Source organism: Besnoitia besnoiti, chromosome V (assembly GCF_002563875.1).
Source record: "Besnoitia besnoiti strain Bb-Ger1 chromosome V, whole genome shotgun sequence".
NCBI classification, from domain to species: Eukaryota; Apicomplexa; class Conoidasida; order Eucoccidiorida; family Sarcocystidae; genus Besnoitia; species Besnoitia besnoiti.
In genome coordinates, this window is record NC_042360.1 from 1,943,339 (window position 1) to 1,960,487 (window position 17,149).

Here is a 17,149-nt window from a genome sequence, read left to right on the forward strand (position 1 = left end):
AGGTTCATCCCGCGCAATGCAGCGCCGACTATCGGTGCCCCCCTCTGCCGCGCATCTACCAGAGTCGCCAGGTACGACACCCCAGCGCTTTCGGCGGCTTTGGCGAAGGAGAATTTCAACTGTCGTCGCCTTCTACTTCCTGCGGACTGATCCAGCTGTTCCTTCCAGATCGATGCCCGGGCTATCGTACCAGGACAGTGCATTTCGCTGCTTGCGCCAGCGAGCGATTTGTGCTCGCCGCGACCCGCGCGGACCGTCCGTTCGAGTCTTTTCTGCTGAAGATCCTGATTCTGTCTTCGCAGGCACACACACGTGGTCTCATGTCGACTCCTCTTGAACCTGTATCGGCCGCTCCGCGTTCTGCTTCTTGGCAAGGTGCATGCTGAGGTCGACGCGCCAGTCGCGAACGCTCGTGGCACTACAGGCTATTGCATGCACGGGGCGGTCCCGCTGAGAAGCCGATAGGAGGAAACGAATGACAACACGAGAAGAACTCTTCAGCTCGAACCATATCTGTTCGTTGCCACGCCGCAGCGCTAGGCGCCGCGAGGCTGCATACGACTGATTATTTAGTTTAACTCGTTCGATGGAGATAGTGAGAGTTATTTTGCGATGGAAGGGCACCGTAATTGACTGTTCATATCCGCAAGATCTTCGCTTTGACCTCCCTCTGGTGAACCTCTTTCTGCGGCTGCTTTGCGGCACTGAAGGGCAGTGCGGCCTCCCGGCATCGATCCCGTGCTGGAAGAGAGAATGCCGGCGCGCCGTTTCTTTCGCTTCGCCGTCCGCCAAGAGGCGCAGTGGACTTCGCGGGCTCGCGCCTATGGCACCGGTCGCCAGAAAACGACTCCTCCTGTGCCGCCGCCTGAGCTTCGGGAAGCGGCCGCTGCCTGCAGACAGCCCGCTTCACGCATCCGCGCCCGCGCTCCCCGCGAAGCGAATTCGGAACGCGGCCAGCGGCGATGTGGTGCTGGGGGCGCGGGCGCGCGTCCGGCGAAGAGAAAAGCCGGCGCAGAGGATTCGATTCGGCGTGTCCGCCTCAGCGACTGCGCGTCTGAGACTCGCCTGCGGCCGCAGAACGCTTTTCGGCCGGAACGCAGTTCGCAAGGCACATGCTCCACGGTGTCACCGCCTTTTCAGGGCGTCTGTCTGTTGAATTCTCTGCGCCTTTTTGGGTCGAACTCTCTGCGCCTTTTGGCCCAAGTCTCAGAAGGGCGTCGCGCGCCCTCGCGCGCTCTCTGGATGCCGACTGCTCGCGCGCCGGCGCGGGGCTCTCTGCGCCGCGAGCAGCCCGCGCCGCCTTCGCCCCCTTCTGTCGCCGCGGACTTCGCGGCGACGTGTGAGTCTTTGCCTTTCTCTCTTGCCTTACGTAGACGATTCTCTTCGCGGCCTTCGTCGTCCGACGGCTCTGCGCCGTCGGCGCCTGAGAGCCTGCAGCCCAGTGACAAGTGCCGGCACTTGCGGCTGAGACCAAGCTCTGCAGGCCAGGGGAGCCGCGCAGGAGGCTTTTCGGACCTTCAACAACTCTTCGCGGCAACGTACATTCACCCGGACGACGACGCGTGCCACGCAAGCGCAAAGAGGGCAACAAGAAAGAGGAGAAGAGGCAGTCGCAATGCTGAGGCAGCGTCATCCGAGGCCGGCAGCTCCACGAGCCCTTCCACCAGCACCTCGCTCGTGATGCAAAACGAGTCTGCCTCTCCCTCCTCCCTCCCACAGTCCAGCTTAGAGACCTCGTTTCCTTTAGACGTGTCGCCTTCGCTTCCGGGTTGGAGGAACTCGCCAGGCGCGCCGTCGGATGCGTCTTTCGCTTCCGCTACGCAGCGCGAGACGCCCTCGTCCAGCGCGCGCGCGTCTCTACAGGGTTTCTCGGCGGCCTCCGGGGGCGACCAGCGTTCTACAGATATTCCCAGCTCTGCGTTAGCGGACGTCTCCGCCGCGGACCCTTCCTCGCTCCGATTTCCCAGTCTCCCGCATCCCCGACCCTCGCCTCTTCGTCCTCCTTCCGCCCTCAGGGCCTGCTCCAGGTCGGGGGCATCGGCCGTTCTTTCCGCATCTCTGTCTTCTGGTGCTCCGCCGCCTGCTTCCAGCCAGCAGCCGCCGCGAGAGGCTGCCGAAGAGGACCTCGACGATAGCGACCCGGTGGCCTGGCTGCTGTCCTCCTCGGCCGTCGCCTCCACGGACGTGGCTGCGCCCTCCAAGCCGACGCCGCCGCGGCTGTCTCGGCGGCGGACGCTGGCTCGGGCGGCTGCCTCGTCGCTTTCGCGGGAGCGCAACAGCTGGATGTCTCAGCCGCAGGTGCTGATCAAGATGCTGTTCAAGGCGTCTCAGAACAACGTGCGCGACGCGAATTTGTGGAAGGTCTTCGTGCAGCGCGTGGCGCTGACAGCCATCCACATGAACGCAGACCAGCTGGCGCTCACGCTGTATGCGTTCGCCCGCGTCCGCTACTTCGACGCGCGTCTGCTGCACACGCTGGCGCCGTTCATTTTGAAGCTGCTTGACGCGTTCTCGCCGCAGGGCCTCAGTCTGGTCTTGAACGCCTTCAAAAAGCTGCGTGTGCACAAATACGACACGATCGAGCTCATCGTCAACCAACTCTGTCTGGAAATCCACAGATGCGGCGCACAGGACCTCGCCCTCGCAGCCAACAGCCTGGCCTTCTTCTACGTCTACCACGCAAAATTCTGGAAACTCCTCCTCAAACACCTTCCGAGGGTCGGCCCTAAACTTCTGCCCCAACACGCCGCCGTGATCGTCGCGGCCTTCGCCAGAATCGACCTCAGGTCCGAACGTCCGCCGCAGCGACCCTCCCAATTCGCCACGAGGTCTTAGCTTGATGGTGGTAAATTCCTCCTGGAAAGGTTTTCGCTTTGACAGGATTGTGAAGAAACCATTGACCGCCTTTCTCGTTTTTCTTCGAGTCCAGAAGCTAGATATCGGCTTTGAGTTCCTCGCTGACGAGCGGGGCTTCTACCTCACATCGGCGTGCGTCGCGCGCGATGCCTGCTGCCACGGATCCATCAGTTGGCGCCTTCTTTTGCGTTGTGAAGGAGGCATCTCTCTGTGTCCATATAAAAGCTTGTACTAAGACATGCATGGCTTAGTCTTTAACACAAACTCAAGACTCCTGGCAGGATCAACAATGTTAATATCTTCTTGAGGTGAAACATCTCTTTCTCTGCTGCTTTGTGCAGAGACGGCTCTGCGCTTCTGTTGCTCTCTCGGATTCTGAAGAAGAAGTCTTTGGCTCTAGACCAGGCGCAGCTGGCAGTGGCCATTAGCGCCTTTAGCAAGCTGGATTTCACGCATCCAAAATTAACGATCTCATTCCACAAGGCGGTGCATCACCTCTTTGCTCAGGTACATTTCAATTCTTTGTTTCTTCGAGGCCTGCTTTTTGTTGGGGTCTCACTCGGCCTCTCGGTCTCTTTTAGCATGGCGCCTCTCCGTCTCTCCTTCTGTGGCTGATGCGCCTCACATGCGTCTTGCCGTCTTTCGTTTCTTGGCTTTCATCCTGTCTTCGGTTCGTGCACTCAGCCGGCACTGTGTCAGCTGCGGATTGAGAATGACGCAGAGGTGATAGCGGACAATGATCAGCGCATTAGCCAGCGTCTTTCGGCCTTCGGCTGCAGCAGCGCCGACTTGCGTTTTCCCTCCTCTTCTGGTCTCTTTCTTTCCGCGTCTGCTCAGGACCCAGATCCCTTCGACTCTCAGGCGCTCTGCTTGCTTCTCCACTCCACGGTGTGCCTCACAGGCGGCTCCGAACAGGTACCAGATCTGCAAAAGGAACTTTAGCCCGTGTAGGCATCCGGGTTTCGCGGCCTCTTCTCGAGGCAACTGCGAGAGACAACTACCCAGATGCTAGCGTGGTCAGTAGCATCGCGCTTGGAGTGATTATGTCACGCACAGGGTACCAATCGCGCGCCGCTGTGGCTGGCTCCATTTCCCGACACATCTTCGACGCATCGCCCGTGAATATCGCACGCAAGTGCGCTGCGGTGTGCATGACCGAGACGTGTTTCGCGACAGAGGCCGCACCTCGCTGGAAGACAGGGGGGGGGGGGGGGGGAGGGGACAGACTGCTGCAACACGAGAGCGGCATTCTCTCCACCAGTTGTCGCCGAGTGGGCTTCTCAGGGTTAGGTTAGCTTTCACAAACCGTGAGCCGGGCATGGCAAAACGAAAACGCGCATTTTCTCGAGCGGCTGCCCGTCTGCGACAGCGCGATGCGACAGGATTTTCAGAGCTCTAGAGAGCGTCAAGTCTTGCTCATGGGCGAGGCTGCCGGACCCCGAGGGAGCGGCGGCGGGGCCTCGTCAGTGCTCCCTTCACCGTCTGGGAGGTCTGTGTGTGCGTGCGCAGCTGATTCGCAAGCTTCTTCTTGCCCTCGTTCGGAAGTCGCCCTCCCTCGCTGTCCATCAGACGCGGAAACTGCGCCACACAGCGACTGTCCTTCAGGCGCACCACCCAGGTACGCGGCGATGGCAAGGCGCTTCCTGTCCGTCTTTAAGTGGCAGCGGCTTGCATGCCGTCCCTCTCCATTCTCCCTCTCTAGAGTCGTTGGAAAATCACACGACCACTTCTGCGCACCTGCCTCCTGAATGGCGAGGAGACTCCACAGAGCAGACTTAGCCGCCCTCCGCTCTGCCGCATGCCGCCGTGGGCGCTGAGGCTGCGGCGGCGAGTTCAGTTGAACCGCTCTGACTTGAAAAGCAGTTGCTGTGCCGTGCTGGCTAGAAGAGCTTCTCTTTTGCCCAGCGTGGCGGTGGAAACTCTGCTGCTTTTGTGTCGGCTGCTTCCCCGTATCAGACCTATATGATCAACTTGACGAGAACGTCCGGCGCTTTTTGGCGGACGTGCGAGAGGCTAGCCCGAAAGAGGTCTGTCAGATGATTCGACTTTCAAATTATGCGTTAGCCAGCGTCTCTGTCGTGCGTGTGTTGCGATGTCGACGGCCTGTTGTTTCCGCCGCCGGCTGCCTGCCCTCATAGCCTGGTCCCTTAGGGGGGTGGAGTCTGGCAGAAGCTGAGTCAACCAGCGGTGTCGTGGGCTCGTGTATGTCTTGCTAGTTTTTTTTCTCTCAGTTGTATGCGTTGCCGGCACCACGCAGTAGAGAGCCTCCTCGCATTTTGCATGTGATTGGACACGCGTGTCCGGAGCCGCGTCTTCGCGTCTATTAGGGCGTCGCTTTGTCTCTGGATCCCTAGCTCGGCGCGTTGTTTCGCAGGCAGTGCCAACTGTATGCAGGCGGGTCGCGCTCGTTGCATTTCTGCTTTTTTTCTGTTCTCAGCTGGGCGACCACGGGTCGCGCTGGGCCATCGAGGTGGCCAGCGTGCTGCAAGAAATGGGAATTTCTTTTCAGCGGCGTCTGTACATCAGTGGCTGCCGCGTCGACATCCTGCTTCCCGAGAAGAAAATCATCATCATGTGTGCGGGTGAGCGGAGGGGTGTTGACAGGCCAGGCAGGAATTATGGGGGGTTTGAAGGCTATGGAAAGCGCATCGGTCGTACGGAAGTAGGCTTTCTCTACCCATTTAGCATCAGCAGCAATATACGCGTAGGGAGGTAGTGGTCGCGCAGTACGAGAGGTGCTTGAGCACACTCGATCCCGTTCCTGCTGCTGTGGGAGGGAGTAGAGGCTGCATATTAACTCGGCGTTGCTCGAAGTGCTGCCACTGCTCACGCCGTGTGACTTGTATATTGTAACATCGCAAACTGCAGGTGAGTGAAGCGGTGGGTCGCTCTCATTCTCTCGTATGCTGCCCTCAGGTCCGCATCATTTTTATCTTGACTCGACAAGGCGAACAGCGTATTCAAGACTCCAACAGCGCTTGCTGGAGCTTCAGGTGAGGCTGCTGGTCGCTAGCGACACCCCGGCGTCCGGAATGCCTGTATTCTCATTAAAGTCCGCCGGAACGTTTTCCGGCTTAACCCGTCTTGGCGGCTCTTCGCTGTCGAGCGGAATGAGCCGTCGACGAGGCGGGGGGTGCCTACGCTTGCCTCGTCCATTCGCAATGCTGCGAGTCGAAATGAGCCTCCCGTTTCTCCCTGTTGCAGAGCTTCTTGGAAAACACCCCTCCTGTGGCAACTTCGGTCTCGTCTTGCCTGCCGCAGCGCTGTGTTCGGCGCCGCGTTGCGTCGCACTCAAGGCACGCGTATTCGTGTTCGCGCGACAGCCGAGTGCGGATAGTGGCGTCTGCTTTGTGAATGGAAAGGCAAGTTTCTCTTCGTGGCGTCCTGCAGGGTTACTCGGTGTGCGTTCTCCCGTACTACGAGTGGTCGGAGTTGCAAAGCCCAGAGGAGAAACAACGTTTTCTGTGGACCTTTGGACGCCGCGCTGCCGCAGAGATTCAAGCCCTCCACGCCGAGGAGTGCTCCGATGGCGGCGACGAGGTAAGCATGGCGCCCGACACCAGTTTGGAGTAGGTTGTTTTGAGATGTGTGTAGAAATCGGCGTGGGTGTCTTTAGGGGGGGGAATCAGCGCGGAACAGACAGCGCTGTTGTTCCATTCACACTGTCTGCGTGAAGACGCTTAGCAGACTGTCGCCCCTTCCCAATGATCGGCAATGCCGGCCTAGCTCTCTGTACGTCACCACGCAACCCTGCCAGCGTGACGTGTCCTCAACACTGTGGTGAGTTTTCGCTGTTTCGACACAAAGCGACATATGCGTGTAGAGCCTGAATGGATTCCATGCCTTTCCCACCTCCGTAGTTACAAATGAGAGACACGGTCGCCGTGGGCGATCCAACTCACTGCGTTCCCTTGGCTGTGGCGGGTGCAGTCTTTACCCAGAAAGAGTAGAAGCTTTACACTGGAAAGACAATCCGGGGAGCCCTTGGGGGCCTTCAACTCGTCTTGAATGCAACTTTAAGTGAGGAACACCATTTATGTTGCCGTGTTGATGTCTCAGACGGACGACCACGCTGCGTACGCGAATTCCTTCCTGGAAGACCCTGTCGAGTTGGCTGTAGCCGCGGAGGAGGCATTCGACGCGGACGGAGACTCAGATAGCGACGGTAAGGACGCGCGCAGGACAAAGGCGCAACGGGGGTGAACTGGTCGCCGCAACGAACAACAGGCGTTGTGCGGCACTGGAACCTTTCGGACGAGATGCAGACAGACTCACTCCATCGTGCCACAGATAGGTGACGCATCAAGTGGGGTTGTCGCTTTTTTGTTTCCGAGGGATACGCGTTTCTGCTGTGCTTTCCTACGCGAGCGCATTCCGCGGTCCGACTTGGCCACTGGAAGTGCAGACGAGTGGGTTCTATCGCTCCCTGACAGCGCTCCCATGGCGCCGCATGTTGCTGCTAGGGCTGCATGTGAACAACAAGCCAGCGACCGCCTGAGGAAGCGGACACGTTTGGCGTCGGCACACTGGTACTCCGTAGACAGCCATGTGTGTTTTTCCCAGACGAAGGAACTTTGCCAGTGTATCTCCGAGTGTTCGCTCTGCCCCTGCGCGTGTCGTGGACTTTTTCTTTTTGCAGGCGACCGCCCACCGGATTTATTCGAAGAAGTCAAGACGAATTTCTCTCAGGACGTCCCCAAGGGCCGGCGGAGGGGACGCGGCGCCGCCCACTCATGACATACTCGTCCTTGCGGCTGCAGCTGTCGCGTAGAGACTGGCAGGTTTGCGTCATCCCACATTGATGGCGTGTCGTTTCGCGAAATTCTCCCGTGGTGCACCAGGCCAAAAACTCTTCCGCCCATGCAGAACAAAGTGCAACGGCTGTCTGCCACAGGTCGACGCATGTGGTTCATTGCCGCTGACACAGAACCAAACGTTTTGAGACAAACTGGCTCGAGATGGTTTCGATGTCATACCCTCGTGAACCCGCCGGCACGCGAACTTTGCCTAGCGATTAGTCCAGGTCTTAGGAAGGTCTGCCACGTTATTTCGGCTGGGCTCAGCATGGCTATCTTGTGAAAAGCTATTCATAGCATAACGTGACTGCTGTGACTGAGGGCTTTACCGTCTGCACTCTCGAGAGAAGTCTCGCAGACCGACCTAAGAATTTTGTAGTCGTGCCACGAGATATCCAGAGGAGCAGCCTGCGGCCTTGCAAGACGAACTCTAGCGTGCGCCTTTACTCAACTGAAACAAGCCAACCGCGTTGACTCAAAAGTAGCTTGAACACGCGGAAAGAAACTGAATATCTGCAATGGTACAACGCGAAGCCCGACGGCGAAACCGAGAGAGGCATGGCTCCGCTCAAATGTGCGAAGACACACCAGCCCCGGATGGAACGAACATCCCCAGATAAAAAAATGACACATACACTGTTACAGAGACCAGCCGCATACCAGATATCCGGATATCCTTTCACAGAAGAACAGCTCGTGCTGCGCTATGCACGAAGCGTCGACACGACACTTTCAAGCGGAAACACTTGCGAAATTTCCCGGAACTCAATTGTAAGCTCGTTCGCAATCGAGGACCTAGAGCTGCTACTGCATTAACGTAAAGTGTACTTTTCCTCTCTCTCAGCAGACGGTGCGTACCGAGGCGAAACCGACACGAAGACGAGCGGACTAAAATTTGACACGCAGATCCAAACGAAACTACGTAAGCCTACAACAGACTGAATTTTGTCCGACTCCTACACGTGCAGTCATACAGACCCGCTCCTGCAGAGTCACGCTGACGCGGCATTACAATGGACACAAACATATTCACTGGCTACTGCCTGTGCGTAATTAAAACAACTTCAACTGTTGAACCTCCTTTCGCGGGCGGCAGATCCTATCGGTCGAGGCAATACAGCACCGCAGCGTGCAAGCGCCTTTTAAAAAAAAGCAGCGGCCCGCTCACGCGCACCTTGACAGCTAATTCCCATTTTCCCATTCGGCTCGCACAAGCGCAGTCACCCACGTCTCCGCCTTCCTATACTTGAGCGCCTCTGGGATGCAGCATTTCCAGCCAAGCGGCTGAGAAGCAACAGTCTGCCGTCTCCGCGTTCCCCCGCCAATGACATTCGACCTGCAGTCACCCCGGATGGCTGGCATTCCTCTTCGAGGCGCGCCTCCTACCCCCGCCCCAGCGACGCGGTTGCCTATATTTCTTCTTTTTCTTTTCTACGTTGTCCTCGGATTCCTTCTAGTCTCCCCTTGCGGCTCTTCCACGCCCCCTGCAGCCGTTCGCAGGGAAAGCCTACGCGGCCGACGGCGTGCGCACCCGCGGGCGCAGCGCAGCCTGCCTCCGCGCTGGATCAAAGAGGAGATTGACTCTCCAGCAGACCAGCCACACGATGAAAGCTCCAGCGGTCCCGCCGACAGTGAGTCCGAAGACGAAGGACGGCCAGGCGAGCGCAGGATTGGCAGGGAAGTTGAAGACGCTGTAGACGTAGCCGGTTTTGTCGCCGACTGTCAGCGGCACCAGGTACACGACGAGGGACATCGCGCAGTAGGCGAGGCTGACGAGGAAGAGGACCCACAAGTGGTAGAAGAGAAACGGAACTCTTCCGGTGAACGTGATGAATAAGGCGGAAATCAGACACACCGAGTGCTCCAGGACGTCGAGCGCCGTATTCACGCGCTGCCCGCAGGGAACGAGGACGCCCCAAAACACGATGATGCACACAACAGTCGCTGTGGTTGCAATATCCCACACGGCAAACAGGAAAAAATACAGCAGCCGCTTTCCGAACGAAAGCGACACGTTCTTTCCCTCTTCTCCCCCCCTGACTCCCTTTCCACCGCTCAGAACAGCGGCTCCCGCTTCCTCCATCGTCTCAAGCGCCACAACCGCAGCACACTCCCTTCCAGGGTCCTCCACCATGCACGTCGCTTCATCGTGCGCCTCACCGCACCCAACAAATTCGACGCCGAGTCCGCCCTCCTTCGCCTGCTCCTCAGCCTTCCCCGGGTACGCAAGTAGCGCCTCAGTGGGCGAGCCCCCGAGCATCTTCCCGAGGGTGGAACAGTCTGTCGACAGCTGGTCAACGGTGCTGGGGTTGCCGGCAAACTGAGGCGAGTCGTGCGCAGCGGGATGCACAAGGGCGACCCGGACGCCCGTCTTCTCCTCGGCGGTCTTTGACTCGAACGCCGGCTGCGCAGACGCCTTCCAGCAGGGTTCACAGGCAGGGTGGCTCCGCTCGGCGCCGTCACAGATCTCCGGCCTGCTCAGCAGGGCTGCGTAAGCCTCTCGCGCCCGCCTGCGGAGAGAAACGAGCCGTTTCCACCACGGCGCGTTCTCCACTGAACCCAGACGCTCGCGCACCTGCTGCGTCGTGAAGGACTCCGTCTCGCCTTCTTCCCCCGCGCCGGCGCCCGCCAACGTCTTGTGAGCACTCGCTCGCCTCATGCGCGCCAGGCGCAACATCGAGTGCAGCGCCACGATGCTGCACACCGTAGCGACTGTAGCATGCAGCGCCGCCAAAAAGTTCGTCCAAGAGGTGAAGTACGCGGGGGGAAACGGTGACAAAAAGTTGTTCCACACCGAAATACCTATCGTGGCTACTGCCAGGACCAGACGAAGCAGGAGCACCGTGAGGGGATCGAGGAGCTCGAAGCGGCTGCAACCAAACACCTGGCGCCAGTCATGCCAACGCAGCGAAAAATCAAAGCACCTCCCTCTGCAGATCTGGCGGACTTCGTAGCCCAACTGCTCACACAGGCGCACCGGCCGCATCGGCGCGACCTGACTCGCGGCCTCCGAGCAGGGGCGGCAGCCAGACCCTCTGGCGGCGGCGTCTCCCACGCAGTCAGCGACGGACCCACAGGCAGCAGGAAGCGGAGGAGAGAGGGGCGCCGCGGCCGCAGCGGCCTCTTCGCCGAGGACCTGCGTCCACTTATGTTCAATCTTCATCACCGACCCTCTGCATCCGCCTCCCGACGGGCTGCTCGGAGCCTCCGCACAAGGCGTGAGAGGCTCTCCCCCGTCCACAGCGCCTTCGCCGACAGCCACGCCGCCGGACCTTGCCTCTTCCAGGGCCTCTGCAGAAGCCAAATGTGCGCCAGCGGGGGGGGCAGCGACGGGCGACGCCGTCTGGCTCGCATGCTCCAACCAGCTTCCTTCAGAGCTCATATTGGTCGCCATTGACGTTGTGGGGAGGGGGCGAGGGGAGGGGGGAGGGGAGGGGGGAGGGGAGGGGGGAGGGGGCAGCTTCAAAGCTACCAGAGTCAAAGGAGCCAAAAAACGACTGAATCGATAGACGCTCTGAGCGCTGTCAGTGTCACCCGCAGAGAGCGCAAACGGCGAGGCGCACAAGAGAGCCTGTTTACCAACGTCGGAAAGACACGGCGACACAAAACAACGAATGCAGGTCTGTGTAACACACGCACGACCAAGATATGGCGGAAAAACGGAGCTGGTACGTCAGCTGTCCGCGCTAACGGACTAAGAAAACTCAGCGAAAACGCGCGCAACTTGCTCCCCGGCCCCAGGCTACCCCCTGCGACGTTGAATCACCCCGGTACCACACGCGGCGCTGGACGCGAGAGCGGAAACAGAAAACACGGACTTTTCTGAGCGAACCTTGGCGCCTGTGGCTCACGACACCGCCGCAAATCCACGCAAACTCTCACACGGCGAAACCCTTGAAAGGGGACACTCTAGGGAACACTCCTGAGGCGCTTACGATTCAGTACGTTTACGTGGCCTCTGCACTACGAAATACACGCGGATGCTTTCGTCGGAGTGCGAACAGGCCTACTCAAGGAAATTGTGAGTCACGAGGAACTGAAGGCCGCGGCAATCGTGTGGCAGACAAAGGCCGACAAAGGAGAAACGGACGTTGATACATATGCACGGAGGACTTGTGCCCCGGGCTACCCACGTTCTCCATTGGACTACCTCGTGAGAATCCACTCTTCGCACAGAGGAAAGCGACGATGGTCATCCTCGACCTTCTAGCTATACTCTCGTCCCATTCATGAGAGCCGGGGGGACGCGAGCAGTTGCACACCGCACATCCGCAAATGTACGGATGGAGGGCGCGTGTCGATGAAGCAGGAAAAAGTCACGACGGGGGGCGGTAAAGCAGCGGCTGCATACAAGTTCATGTCTGAAGTGAAACGTCCCCCCTTCCACAGAGGATCTGCGAACCGTGCTGTGGCTTCCCGCAAACCGGTCGACGTCCCAAGCGCGATCCGAACGGCCGCAAAATCTCCAGGCACCGTACTAGCAAAGAGCCTCCCAAAGATCGATCGCGAAGTCTGCTGTTTCACGCTGCAGGAGGAGGGAGAGCGTCTGCGGCAGGCCTGAAAACGCTTGTCTCAAGCTACAGTAACACAGCGTAGAAGCCTCCAGCACGTGGACAAGCAGCTGAAGGAAGACATCCAGAACACCGGTGCAGTGGACGAACCTAAGCTGGAGACGCATTGCCACCACAGCCCACGGAGGAAATGAGAATCCCAGGGAAACCCGCGTCGCAGAAGCGGGGAACGAGCCTCGGCATGCAACTAGACCCAGGACTCCATGTCACCGCCGGGTGCTGATGCAGCACACAGCTGCGGCTCATCGGTAGCAGACTACCCGAACCGTCTCTAAAGTGTCGTCCGCCTCGCCTTGACCGTTCGCAGAAGGCTCGTGCTCTATGAACATTCCCATTTGCAAACGCACCGGTTCCGTCTAGGGGAGTACCCCCTACATTCGAATCGCAAAAACTACCCCAGCCGCCAGCTGTACGCCGTATGAACAATCTAAAACGTACACATTATGACGCCGAACGCCCACCTGCCACGCCGGCTCCTTCTCGAAAGCAGGCTTTCAACAGAGGTTGAGCAACTAAGGTATAGACAGGGACACAGGGAGACCTCGTGTCAAGTAGTTTCGTCACGCCGTGGGCGCCACAGTGCTGCATGCATGCGGCGGTTACCTCGTGCAGCCAGCGAAAAGGGAGATGTCGTTTGCCGATGCTCTGCCGCTTTTTGGACGCGACAGGGGCTTTTTCTTTCAATTATTGGCTGTCTCGCCACCTCATAGGTCTTCGTGCCACCTTACTTCTGTCCCTGGATTGCATATGACGAAGCAGGAAGAGGCGGCGCTGTCAAAGTGAATTCACCATATTTCTGCGCAACGCCGCTCGGCCGCCCTCGCTTCCACAACGAGACCGAAGATAGATCGCTGGTCTACTACTTGGTGCACAGGCGCGTATGGTGCTTCGTCTCAGGGGGCGCAGAGCTGACTCGAGCGCGTTCTTACGGCTTGTTATGCGGCTGTTAGTAACCGAGTCTCGTTCACAGAGTGGCAGAGCCGATGTCTTGTTCCTCAAACCACAGACTGACTGTTGAATGTAAAGGCGCTTGCATTGTTTTCGTCCACTTTCTTCATCGTCCGTAGCAAACATGAATACGGAATCGCCCGCTACGTCATAGTCTCCGCGTGCAGTTCGCTGCACACCGGTTTGTTGTGCTGCTCCGCCGCACCCCGGGAGCCGCATTCTACACTTTTGTAGTTCGTCTGGTGAATTCCTTTTCCGGGATTCTCTTCCTTTCGCGTTCTGCCGGTTGCTACAATGCGCCGCCCTACCCAGATCGGTCCTGTGGTGGCGTCAAGTTTGAGCGCTTCTTCTTCGCAGAGAAGCCGGTTCGCTTTTCAGCCACGTGATGCGGAACCCAAGCAGCCGCTGTCAGCGCAAGGGGGGGATGCCTCGCCTTCAGAGAGCGCCAAGTTTCTGAGTTCCCCTCGGCGCTCGTCGTGTAAGGGTCGGGCCTCGTTGGCGGCTGCCGGGGGGGGGCCTCCACTGTATGTTCTTACGTCGGGTGCCTTGTATGGCAGCGACACGTTCAAGGCCAAATACGTCCTTACTCAGATCATCGTTCTTCAGTCAGCGTTCTACTTCCTCTATGCCCTTTTCGCTCTCGGCGCACTCACATTTTTCGCCGTGGATCGCGGAGATTGGCTTCCGGGCGTTCCATTCACCGGCGAAGATGCCTCCGGTAGCCACAACACCGCACTGACACCCGTCACTCCCTCCGCTGAGCCTGCACCGGGACGAAACAACCAGTCTCTCGTTGGGCTACCGCCCCTGACGGAATACGCTGAAGGCGAGTTCCCACGCAACGGAGCTGAACACGAGAACAACGACAGCGTGCGAACTCAGGGTGAGACCGGCCGAGAACGCTCTACAAATGCTGCGAGAAGCAGCAGACGCCGCCGCGGTCGAGCGCCTCGAAGGACGAGGATTCTTTTCGATACAGGGATATATACACTTGCGACTAGCGAAGGCCGCGTCCTGCTTTCCGTCCTATTTTTCACCAGCATCGCCATGTAGGTGGATGGCCTTGAACCCAGGTGACAGGGTGGCGCGGGGCGAAGAGGAGGCGCGGAGGGAAGCGGGAAATGATGGTGGAGCGCTACGGATGTACTCCCTCTCGCGGTCAGACCACCACACATGCTGCAAGCCGACTGCTGTCACAGCGCAAGACTGTTACAACTAGGGCCTCTCTAAATTTCGCCGTGTGCTATATAGGATGCCCATTCACTTACCGTCTGCACATACACCGCACTGAGAGAAGGAGCCACAAGTTGCCAGTGCAGACCGTCGTGCTTTCCTGGAAAACTCGCGCCGCTGCGCTGTGGACTGCACACGATATTACGATCCGCGAGTATTTCATCGCGCTTTCCAAGGCAGCAGCCTCGTCTGCGGCGCTGTTGTGTGCGCCCCTCTTTAGTCGTTTTCTACTTTTGCAAGGCTTCCTTGTGTTATCTCTTTAAAAAGCGAGTTAGGCCCCCTCCGGTCCGCGCCTTGGAAAGGAACGCCTTTCCGAATAAATACCCCAGGCACTGCATCCTGGTTGTCTTTCGCAGGTCGTACTTGGTTTTTATGGTTGTCCAGCGAGCGCGAAAATGCCTGGACTTCTGCTTCTCCATCCACTTCTTTCACTTGCTGGCCTGTTGGGCCTTCGACGGCTTCCCATCCAGCCGTAAGGACTGCTCACTCATGGTCGGACGCCTCGCAGTGCCTTCTCAGTTTCCCTATATCGAGGGACGGTGTTTTCCACGTAACATGATTGTCTAGGGTGTCAGCCACCTACGCAGCGTTTGCGGCTCCGCCTCTGTTCAGCGATTGCGTGCCGCTTCAGCAGCTGGTTGACTGGTTTAGCCGCTGCTCAGGAGTAGGATAGTGAGGTCCAACGCTCTTGACTGTAGGCAGTCGGTTGGGATGGAGGTGTTCTACACACAGAAATAATTTGGCCGTTTGTGTTGCGTAGCACCTGCTCATCTCTGGGCGCGCCCGTCTGTGGCGCACGACACTATTCTGTGTACAACGGTCCAGCTCCAGTTCCGACAGCGAAGTGCATAGCTCCCCCCCACCCCTCCCCCCCCAGCACCGGAACAACCCTTTTTTCTGGCTATTTTGGCGTGCGGTTTGTAAGTGAATATTCTGTTTCTCACTTTTTTGGTGTGCGGTTTCGAACCTCGCAGCGAGTTGGTGGCTCTGCAGCGCAGCGTCCGCCACAGCAACGACAGCGATTTCTCAGTACTTCTGTCGACAGGTGGAGATGCAAGATATCCAGTTGGAGAGGCAGCCAGCGGGTAGTCGGCGAGGTTCTTCCGAGGCTGAGAGCGTCACCTCCGTTGGAAGCAGCAGCAGCGACGGTAGTAGTGGTTTCGGCGTGCCCAGCATGGACGCTACAACGAGCTCAGAGGCTCCAGAAGATCTGAAAGGAGTCAAGGAACTCCCTCCCGTCCTTTCGACCAGCGGGCATAGTCGAAACACAGAATTTGCCACACCAGCTCGTGCCGACCGGTCGTTTCCACTACATGCTACTCATAGCATTTTGGAGGCCGGTGGGAGTGAGGGATCATCATGAGGCGAAGTCCAACTTAGGCTGCTGTGATGGCGATGGTTTTTTCTTCTGTTCGTTGACGGGGATGTAGAGAGATTGATTCACACGCTATTCGAAGAGTCTTCTACTAAGCAACTTGCTCTTTTTGCAGTCTGCTGTCGCAGTGTCGTAGCCTCCCATCTAGCTTTACGTGTCGTCTTCGAGGCGAATCATACAGATTACAGGCCCATATACAGGTTGACCTGAGGATATTTCACAGCCTGTGCTCCAGTGGCCTCAGCAAATTCCGTTCAGGAGGCCTAATATGCTCTGGATAATGCAGGGGTAGAGAGGCTAATAGCAGGCGTCAGTGTTCGGGTGCGAGCCAAGGCACCTCAGATAGTAACAGCGGCACGCCAAAACACGCTGGCGCTCGCGGATTAGGACCACTGGCTGCGTACACACCGGTGAAATCGTGCCAACACGGCGACTTGGTATTATATCAGCATCGCCACCCCCGCTTATGGCTCACTGAGGATCGCAGGCACCTCGACGCGAGCGTTAGAATCCATCTTACTCCCGAAGGTGGCTGGAGACGCAGGGAGCAGCTGCTGATGGGAGGACCGCACACACCAAAATATTGCGAGGGGTGCCTTTGTGTACAGAGTCATCGGCTATTGCCTCTACCTGACAGAAGCGACTACTTCCTCCCCTGGTCAGCGTCCACATGCCCACAGAAGGGCAGCTGCTAGCACCTCAGCCTGAAAAGCACCATATGGTTTCCACAGTCAGAAAGCAGCCGTATTCTTCGTTGCTTCTCTGACGTCCTGACGCACGACTTCATCGACACCCTGTCGAAAGCAAGCGGGCATGCTTCCCGAGGAGGAAACCCAGGCCCCATACATCCTATGAAGTGATGAAGAACATGAAGAATTCGCGATCGCAGGCGTACAAAATCATTGTGAGTCTCGTTGTTGTACTGCCTTTCTTCCGTCTTCCCAAAGCCTGAGCAGTACGTGCTCGCTCGCTCTCCACTAGCCGCTCGTCTGCTCCTAGCCGCTGTGCAGGACTGAGACGCGTTGTTCTTCCCATGGCGGCTCGCTGGAGACCACTGCTCCTGGTTGTCTGAGATTCTGCTCGCACACAAGCGCGCGAAGTTTCACACGAGGTGGGCAGTCTTGCATTGAAAGTGTCGCTACGGTGAGACCCATGCGGTCAGAGGTGTGCCAGAATGACACGCGAGGAAGTTGGAATTTCAACATTTGTTTCGAATGCTTTCTTGGCCAGCACAACCGTCTTGGCAGCAGTGCTGGATCGCCCCGCTTGCCTACTCTGCCATTCCCGGTAGTTGAAGTCTACCGTCGGGGAGATTTGGCGCTGCGGGATTTTTCGGTTGGCTATCTGTGTATTCCTTGCGTTATTTGTTC

At 58.2% G+C, this 17,149-nt stretch overlaps 3 protein-coding genes across 3 annotated transcripts; 2 read left to right on the top strand and 1 right to left on the bottom strand.

The window, feature by feature from the left end:
* Positions 1–753: 753 nt before the first annotated feature.
* On the top strand, positions 754–7,593 carry BESB_060950 (RAP domain-containing protein; the record flags this gene model as incomplete). The annotated part of the gene is made up of 10 exons (XM_029364509.1): positions 754–2,786; positions 3,198–3,363; positions 3,694–3,771; positions 4,366–4,474; positions 4,813–4,883; positions 5,294–5,438; positions 5,773–5,849; positions 6,247–6,396; positions 6,916–7,021; positions 7,496–7,593. The coding sequence occupies 10 exons, from the start codon at positions 754–756 to the stop codon at positions 7,591–7,593; spliced, it is 3,033 nt and encodes a 1,010-aa protein (XP_029219217.1).
* A 1,566-nt stretch (positions 7,594–9,159) lies between these two features.
* On the bottom strand, positions 9,160–11,046 carry BESB_060960 (uncharacterized protein; the record flags this gene model as incomplete). The annotated part of the gene is made up of 1 exon (XM_029364510.1): positions 9,160–11,046. The coding sequence occupies one exon, from the start codon at positions 11,044–11,046 to the stop codon at positions 9,160–9,162; it is 1,887 nt and encodes a 628-aa protein (XP_029219218.1).
* A 2,419-nt stretch (positions 11,047–13,465) lies between these two features.
* Positions 13,466–15,767, top strand: BESB_060970 (uncharacterized protein; the record flags this gene model as incomplete). The annotated part of the gene is made up of 4 exons (XM_029364511.1): positions 13,466–14,054; positions 14,212–14,329; positions 14,761–14,876; positions 15,379–15,767. 4 exons carry the CDS (start codon positions 13,466–13,468, stop codon positions 15,765–15,767), a joined length of 1,212 nt encoding a protein of 403 aa, XP_029219219.1.
* Positions 15,768–17,149: the final 1,382 nt, after the last annotated feature.